This window comes from Hypomesus nipponensis, chromosome 6 (genome assembly GCF_054491055.1).
Source record: "Hypomesus nipponensis isolate SF chromosome 6, ASM5449105v1, whole genome shotgun sequence".
In the NCBI taxonomy this organism is placed as follows: Eukaryota; Metazoa; Chordata; class Actinopteri; order Osmeriformes; family Osmeridae; genus Hypomesus; species Hypomesus nipponensis.
Window position 1 is genome coordinate 8,312,657 of NC_140366.1, and position 9,210 is coordinate 8,321,866.

The 9,210-nt window shown below is 39.8% G+C and overlaps 2 protein-coding genes across 2 annotated transcripts; both read left to right on the forward strand.

Moving 5' to 3' along the window:
• The first annotated feature begins 31 nt into the window (after positions 1-31).
• Positions 32-4,154, forward strand: LOC146286871 (uncharacterized). Its single transcript, XM_084699629.1, has 2 exons — positions 32-141; positions 2,293-4,154. Exon 2 carries the CDS (start codon positions 2,469-2,471, stop codon positions 3,264-3,266), a length of 798 nt encoding a protein of 265 aa, XP_084555755.1. The 5' UTR covers positions 32-141; positions 2,293-2,468; the 3' UTR covers positions 3,267-4,154.
• A 1,654-nt stretch (positions 4,155-5,808) lies between these two features.
• Positions 5,809-7,354, forward strand: LOC146286872 (uncharacterized). The gene is made up of 2 exons (XM_084700235.1): positions 5,809-5,812; positions 6,210-7,354. The coding sequence occupies exons 1-2, from the start codon at positions 5,809-5,811 to the stop codon at positions 7,352-7,354; spliced, it is 1,149 nt and encodes a 382-aa protein (XP_084556361.1).
• Positions 7,355-9,210: the final 1,856 nt, after the last annotated feature.

Below are 9,210 nucleotides of genomic sequence, written 5' to 3' on the forward strand. Positions count from 1 at the left end.
AAAAATGAGTACTTTTCATAGAAATGAATGGGGACGCCATCTTGAAAGAGCAGGCTTGCTGTGTCCACTGTTTATAAGTCTGAGGGAGACAAGGAGAGAGATGCAAATGTTCAGCCATTATAGAAATTCCGGATGGGAAGGGTAAGATTTCAGATTAGTAATGAGTGTTGTGTGTGTCAATTTACCCACTCCTGTTTTCTTCCTTCCATGACAACCCGAACAACATATTCAAAGCACTACGCGAAAGCTATTATTTACAGCAGCAACCCAGTCATCCCGTTTCCCGTTTTTAAAGGAAATGTACGTGTCTTGACTGTGGAAAACTTTCTTCCCCAATCTCAACGAATAACCGAACACAGCAACAAGATTTACATTGTTTAAAATTACTACAGTAACTTGCTCACATCTTATGCTTCTAAACTTTATCAAAACAATCATTTGTGCGTCTGAAACCGGAAGCTTTCAAGGGACAACTTAATAAACAACAATTCTTGAATGTTCATCAAAACAAGTCTATAGGCATTCTATACAAATTCAAAGTTTTACACATTGCTGGTAACATTTAGCCTACAATATTCTATATCACAGTAGCCTAGGCCATGTCACGGTCTGTAGCTATCTAATAGGCTATATATTAATTCAATTGAGTAATGACGTTGTGTTTGAAGAAGCAGATCGTCTACGAATTAACGCGAAGTAAATAATTATTGAAGTAAAGGAGCTTTTCTTATCTTTTAACAAGTCAATGGCCGAGTTTGTGTTTTTGTGCAATACCGCAAACTTCATGTCCTCAACAGTAGGTGGCGCATCCTTTTTCAACATCCGGTAAAGCCTGACTGAATTACAGCGGATTGAACTTTTACCAAATCTGACAATGCTTGCCATTGGAAAAAACGTCATATTTAATTATTCAGTTATTGAACAAAGTAAAGTCCAGGTCTGGGAATGGCTCAATTGGCTGGGATGTTGTAGCTAAGTATATTTTATTTATAAAGCACACAGCAAGGCTGACTGAAGTGCTGAATAAAAGGCAATGCAAGTTTATTTATATAACACAATTCATATACCGTGGCAACTCAATGTGCTTCACATAAGTACAAAACAATGTGTTTCACATCGTTGTGTATCGTTGATAAACCCCTTGTTTCCGTTCAACCCCGGTGTCCTCGCACTATTTTGAACTGTCCCGCTGAGGGCTGTGTAGCCTCTCGTGGCGTCACAAATGTCTTCTGGAAGTTGGTTCCAGAGGTGAACCGCATAGTGGCTGAGTGCTGCTTCACCCTGTTTAGTTTGGACAGTGGTTTTTACTAATAGAAATGTATGTGCTGTGATCTGAGAGATCTGAGTGGTACTGCTGAAACATGTCAGATAGATACTTTGGCCCTATCCCATTAAGTGACTTGAAAACAAGCAGCAATGCTTTAAAGTCAATCCTGTAGGCCTAACTTACAGGGAGCCAGTGCATGTATTTCAGTACGGGTTATGTGGTCAGTTCTTTTTGTTTTTATAAGAACTCTGGCTGCTGCATTTTGTATCATTTGAAGCTTTTTAAATTTTTGTTAGGAAGGCCTGTGAACAACTCATTGCAGTAATCAACCCTACTGGAGTCATCTTCTGTCTTGACTCCCTTGGCCATGGTTGTAGTAACTGCCAATTTTGGCTGATTAGAAGACACAGGCACTTATACCTCATTGTGCTCCATCTTTTTCCTCCAACGAGCATCTGTTAGTTTTTGTTATGAGGTAAAGTTTGGTCGTTCTGAAATTGTCTACTTTTCCCTGTGAAAGCAAGCTGTTTCACCATTGGCCTAATTCAGACAAAATCTGAATTTCCACAGTCTGAATTTCAGCAATCTGAATTTCAGCAATCTGAATTTCAATAATCTCCATATTCCAAGCTCCATACTTGAAGCTATATATTTTTCTGGGTTGTAAATCTCAGTTTTTAAAAAAGAAAAGGAGACAGAAAATAGGGAATATTATTACTGAATTTTAAACTTTGCAATTACAATCCAAAGTCTCCAAATCCAGTTTATTGTAAAGTTGAAGGACATTCTGATTGTGTTGTCGCTTATCCCATATTATTATTTTGAAGAAAATTAAATTACTATGATGAGTTGTATAACAGAGATGAAGTTTATCACAGTGTCCCATGTTTCTCCATACAAAATAAACCTGGGAAACATGCACCTCTCACCAAATGATCACCATTACATATGTAGAGTGGACATTATGACAGACAAAAGATTCCTGTAAATCTGAGTACTCATTAACATGGAGCTGTTTCCTCCAGATTGTGGGCGGAGTCTAGACCGAGAAGACATCTTATGGCTCCGCAGACTTAACCAGAGAGACTACACATAGAGACTCAAACAGAAAGACAGTTCCCAGAGAGAAACAAGCGTATAGAGACAAGATACAAGACAGGATACAGAGAGACCAGACAAAGAACAAAGAGAGACCAGAGTTATGGAGGCACATCACTGTGACACCTGTGGGAAGAGCCTTTCCTCATCCAGTAGCCTCAAGAAGCACATGATGATCCACACTGGAGAGAAGCCCTACATCTGTGACCTCTGTGGTAAAACCTTTAGACAGGCTTACAATTTCACAGCTCACCGCAGGATCCACACTAGAGAGAAGCCCTACAACTGTGAATGCTGTGATAAAGCCTTTTCCACCTCAGATGGGTTGAAGAAACACAGCAGGATCCACACAGGAGAGAAGCCCTACAGCTGTAGCCTCTGTGGTAAAACCTTTAACCTGGCTAATACTCTCAAAGTTCACCGGAGGATCCACACTGAAGAGAAGCCCTACAGCTGTTACGTCTGTGGTAAAACCTTTAGCCATGCTTATACTCTTAACATTCACTGCAGGATCCACACTGGGGAAAAGCCCTACAGCTGTGACCTCTGTGGGAAAACCTTTCCAAGGGTTGACAGTTACAGAGATCACTGCAGGATCCACACTGGAGAGAAGCCCTACAGCTGTGACCACTGTGGGAAAACCTTTAGCCGGGCTGGTATTCTCAAAATTCACAGCAGGATCCACACTGGGGAAAAGCCCCACATATGTGAATGCTGTAATAAAGCCTTCTCTACCTCAAGTGCTTTGAAGAATCACAGCAAAATCCACACAAGACAGAAGACCTATAGCTGCTCACACTGTGACTATTCATGTAAAATACGTCACCGTCTGAAGAGTCACTTGTGTATACACAATAGAAAACCCCCAAAGATGTCTGGGGCCGAGCTGTCCCAGCAGTGACCACCTGAGAGAACTTCTGAATGACCTACAGGTGGAAGAACTACTGGCCGTACAACTGCTGGCCACAACTCTGGCTGACACCTTTCTGTTCTGAAGCAATTCAAGCACATGGACTTTTCCGTTGTAAGATGATTTAGTATTGTAAATATTAAAGGTGTTGAGGGGTTGTTCCAAACGCATGTCTCAGCATTTTGCAGACGCATTTAGCCAAAGCGACTTCCAAGAGAGAGCTTTACAAAAGAGCATAGGTCACTGATAATAACAACAAGGTAGTCCCAAATATTGCAAGCAGCCAAAACATGAAGCATACATTGTGAAAAAACGAAACAAGTGCCAAAGCGAAGACCCATAAGAGCATGCAGTTATACAAGTTACAAATTAAAACAACATGAACCACAAAAAGTGGAAGACTGTACCTGTAGAAGAACAATCAACAGTAACTTTTATTTTACCACTCTCGTGGGCAGCATAAATATAGTTTGCTATGTTCTGTATTACTGCAGTGGAGTCACTACAAGTTGAGTGCTTAAAAACCTTTAGTAAATTATTTTTTACATAATTAATTGTAATGCTAATATGTATTAGCATTTCCTGTGATAGTAAACATGGTGGTTCTGATGTAGAGGGTTACTGTGTCTCACCTAGTGATGATTTGCTATGGTTTTTCAGACCATACTAAAGGCAATACTGACCGATTTATGTTGAATCTGTTTATATTTACTCTGACTATATTGAAGACCTGTTATTCTATTAACTTTCTTTCTGCTGTTTTTTTTTACATACACTAGTTGTCGATTTGGTTAAAAGTACCTGGTAAATGAATATTAATTGCTTCACGTCGATACTTCATTATCTCTTGGGTCAGTCTATTACCTTTGTTGTTCAATGTAAAGCCTTTTGTAAAAATCATTTGAAAAGGGATATACAAATAAAGTTGTCTGAAATATCTTCTCTTCACATTGGGTGAAGTGTGTTTCCAAAGTATTTGTGAACATAGGACAGAAGTTACCGACAAACTGTATTTCATTTTTACAGAAGTGTTATTTTCAGCATTAGATGTCCATTGTGCTCATGACTAGGTGTAATTTTGTACTAATAATTCAAATAGTATCTGAACTTGTTTCTTAAGTTTAATATTGTGCTTTATCGCTTTTTGTACATTGACATTACAATAGTGGATATGATCCTGACATTGGAAGACAAAAAAAGGTGGGGAAATTGCAGCAGGGTACAGTACAGCACCCAGAGTAACAATTGAAAATATAGAAAATAGAAAATAGACGAGATACAAGATACAGAGTCCTATAAAATATGAAGATAAGGATCTAAGGGTATATGATCCTAACATTGGAAGGCCAGAAATAGTTTTTATCCTAAATAACACACCATTTAGGCCTACTTAGTTGGGCTTGTAGATTAGAAGGAATTCCTCTCACACTTCAAGTATCCTAGAAAACGATTTACTTGATTGGATACCAAAATAGTCAGAAGCTATTTCAATAATTAATTGTCCTAAACAAACATCCTGAATAACGTTACTGATGACCAGTCCAATGCACACTGATCTTTTTCCATTGAAGAGTACAGACACACATTCTCTGTATTTACATCCGCAAGTCAAGGGTCATGAGACTGAATGGTTGTAAAACAAAGGGGATGATTCTCCTATTTACCAGATAGTCTGATAACAGGGCATTTTACACTTTTCTCTCCTACCTCACTGGAACCTTTTCATACAAACTGTATTTTACCCTCCAAGTTAGTTTAGATCTCATTACATAACCTGCCGAGTGTCTATAATATAAACTTAGATAAAGTTGCTATTTGTTTGGGTTAAATGAATGTCTTCAGATGTGCAATTTGCATCTGGGAGAGAAGTTACAAAGAAATGGAAAAGTTGGAAAGTTTTCATATTTGAGTCAAGTTCCTCTAAGAATACAATGTTTCTCCTTATTCAACTGTCTATGGCTGGCTGCCGTCTTGTGTGTAGAGACAAAGAACAGAACAGAGTTCTGGATACATCTGTGACTTTTTTGAGTTATCATCAAAAAGGGCAAAGCTGCCTCAAATATTGGGGCGAGGGGGATGGCTAAGCAAAACTTGCTGGATGGTTAAGTACATAAGTCATAGGCCTAGCCTAGACATGTAGGCTAATTGACAAAAACAGACATTACTGCAATGCTGTTCATTAGCCAAATTGGAATTGGACCAAGTGAAGCCTTTCTGGCAGTAATCATTGTTCTGTGTTCTCAACAGGAGCCATCTCAACAGCCAAAAAAGAACGTGGCAGTAAGTAAAAACTGTATTTGAACAAAAACACTGCAGAACATATTTGTTTGGATGTAATAAGGTAACTCTCAACTCCACCCTTTGCAGGGCTCTTAAGTTTTATAAAAAGTTTGCTAGTATAATTTCTAATTGGCTGGCTTATAACTGTGCAACTCAAAACAACTATGGACTCGGCAGAAATCTGCACCTTTTCTATCAATTGTATATAGCGGGACAAGTTATCCCTTACTTCTCAGCGAGATAAATGGTTGAAATGCGTGAGAAATACAATTTGGTGCCTGAGAAATTGTTGAAATGAGTGAGAAATACAAGGTGTTGCGTTTTTCCAGACTAAATAAACCTGAGAAACATACACCTCTCACCAAATGATCACCATTACATATGCAGAGTGGACATTATGACAGACAAAAGATTTCCTTTATATGTAAAATCTGAGTTCTCATTAGCTTGGAGCCGTTACCTCCAGAACCTCATTGGCCAACCGTACTTGATTGTGGGCGGAGACTAGACAGAAAAGACATCTTATGGATCCAGACAGACTACAGAAAGAGACTCAACCAGAGACAGCAGTTCCTAGGAAAATCAACCAGAAAAAGCGGTTACCAGAGAAAAACAAGCTTCTAGAGACTAGATAGGATCCAAGACAGGATCCAGAGAGACCAGACAGGAAACAAAGAGAGACCAGAGTTACGGAGACACATCACTGCGACACCTGTGGGAAGATCCTTTCTTCATCCAGGAGCCTCAAGAAGCACAGGATGATTCACACTGGAGAGAAGCCCTACAGCTGTGACCTCTGTGGTAAAACCTTTAGCCAGGCTGGCAACTTAAAAGGTCACCGCAGGATCCACTCTAAAGAGAAACCCTACAGCTGCGACGTCTGTAGTAAAACCTTTAGACTGGCTAGTACTCTCAACGTTCACCGCAGGATCCACACTGAAGAGAGGCCCTACAGCTGTGACCTCTGTGGTAAAACTTTTAGCCAGGCTGGAAACTTAAAAGGTCACCTCAGGATCCACTCTAAAGAGAAACCCTACAGCTGTGACGTCTGTAGTAAAACCTTTAGACTGGCTAGTACTCTCAACGTTCACCACAGGATCCACACTGAGGAGAAGCCCTACAGCTGTGACCTCTGCGGTAAAAAATTTAGCCAGGCTGGCAACTTACGAGGTCACCGCAGGATCCACTCTAGAGAGAAACCCTACAGCTGTGACGTCTGTGGTAAAACCTTTACCCAGGCTGGTACCCTGAACATTCACAGCAGGATCCACACTGGGGGAAAGCCCTACAGCTGTGACCTCTGTGATAAAACCTTTAGCCAGGCTGGCAACTTAACAGGTCACCGCAGGATCCACACTGGGGAGAAGCCCTACATCTGTGACCACTGTGGTAAAACATTTACACGGGTTGACAGTTTCAGAGACCACTGCAGGATTCATACTGAGGAGAAGCCCTACAGCTGTGACCTCTGTAGTAAAACCTTTCGCCTGGCTAATACTCTCAAAGTGCACCGCAGGATCCACACTGGAGAAAAGCCTTACATCTGTGACTTCTGTGGTAAAACCTTTAGCGGGGCTGGTACTCTCAATGCTCACCGCAGGATCCACACTGGAGAAAAGCCTTACATCTGTGACTTCTGTGGTAAAACTTTTAGCGAGGCTGGTACTCTCAATGATCACCGCAGGATCCACACTGGAGAGAAGCCCTACAGCTGCCCACACTGTGACTATTCGTGTAAGAAAAATAGCAATCTGAAGAGTCACCTGCGAATCCACAATAGGAAAAACCCAAAGCAGTGATGTCTGGGGCCAAGCTGTCCAGAAGTCACCACCTGAGAGAACTTCTGTATGACCCACAGCTGGAAGAACTACTGGCCTACACCTACTGGGACAGCACATGCAGTAACACCAGATCTACAGCCCAACATGACTGCACACAAACAGGAAGCAATACTCTACCCCTGTAAAGATAGAGGGAAAGCTGTCAGACTGGGCAGAAACCTGGTCTACTCTGGCTGACACCTTTCTGTTCTGAAGCAATTGAATTCAAGCACATGGAATTTTGGGTTGTCGTTTAAAATGATCTGGTATAGTAAAGTTGTTGAGGGGCATGTGGGTTGTTTCAAACGCTCCATGAAAATGTATTAGCATTTCCTGTGATTGTAAAGTTGCTGGTTCTGATGTAGAGGGTTACTGTGTCACACCTAGTGATCATTTGCTATGGTTTTTCAGACCATACTAAAGGCAATACTGACCGATTATGTCGAATCGGTTTATATTTACTGAAGACCTGTTATTCTATTAACTTTCTTTCTGCTGTTTTTTTTTTTACATACAGTAGTTGTCGATTTGGTTAAAAGTACCTGCTAAATGAATATTAATTGCTTCACGTCGATACTTCATTATCTCTTGGGTCAGTCTATTACCTTTGTTGGTCAATGTAAAGCCTTTTGTAAAACTGATTTGAAAAGGGATATACAAATAAAGTTGTCTGAAATACCTTCTCTATCTTGGTTGATTTGTTTTGTGACAGTTCATCTACATTGGGTGAAGTGTGTTTCCAAAGTATTTGTGAACATAGGACAGAAGTTACCGACAAACTGTATTTCATTTTTACAGAAGTGTTATTTTCAGCATTAGATGTCCATTGTGCTCATGACTAGGTGTAATTTTGTACTAATAATTCAAATTGTATCTGAACTTGTTTCTTAAGTTTAATATTGTGCTTTATCGCTTTTTGTACATTGACATTACAATAGTGGATATGATCCTGACATTGGAAGACAAAAAAGGTGGGGAAATTGCAGCAGGGTACAGTACAGCACCCAGAGTAACAATTGAAAATATAGAAAATAGAAAATAGACGAGATATAAGATACAGAGTCCTATAAAATATGAAGATAAGGATCTAAGGGTATATGATCCTAACATTGGAAGGCCAGAAATAGTTTTTATCCTAAATAACACACCATTTAGGCCTACTTAATTGGGCTTGTAGATTAGAAGGAATTCCTCTCACACCTCTCACACAAGTATCCTAGAAAACGATTTACTTGATTGGATACCAAAATAGTCAGAAGCTATTTCAATAATTAATTGTCCTAAACAAACATCCTGAATAACGTTACTGATGACCAGTCCAATGCACACTGATCTTTTTCCATTGTAGAGTACAGACACACATTCTCTGTATTTACATCCGCAAGTCAAGGGTCATGAGACTGAATGGTTGTAAAACAAAGGGGTTGATTCTCCTATTTACCAGATAGTCTGATAACAGGGCATTTTACACTTTTCTCTCCTACCTCACTGGAACCTTTTCATACAAACTGTATTTTACCCTCCAAGTTAGTTTAGATCTCATTACATAACCTGCTGTGTGTCTATAATATAAACTTAGATAAAGTTGCTATTTGTTTGGGTTAAATGAATGTCTTCAGATGTGCAATTTGCATCCGGGAGAGAAGTTACAAAGAAACGGAAACATGGAAAGTTTTCATATTTGAGTCAAGTTCCTCTAAGAATACAATGTTTCTCCTTATTCAACTGTCTATGGCTGGCTGCCGTCTTGTGTGTAGAGACAAAGAACTCTGTGGAACAGAGATGTGTTAAACACCAACTTTATGGAAGAGTTCTGGATACATCTGTGACTTTTT

What these genes read in the sequence shown, in the direction of transcription:
- LOC146286871 (XM_084699629.1), top strand. Translation starts at nt 2,469, where the DNA reads ATGGAGGCACATCACTGTGACACCTGTGGGAAGAGCCTTTCCTCATCC.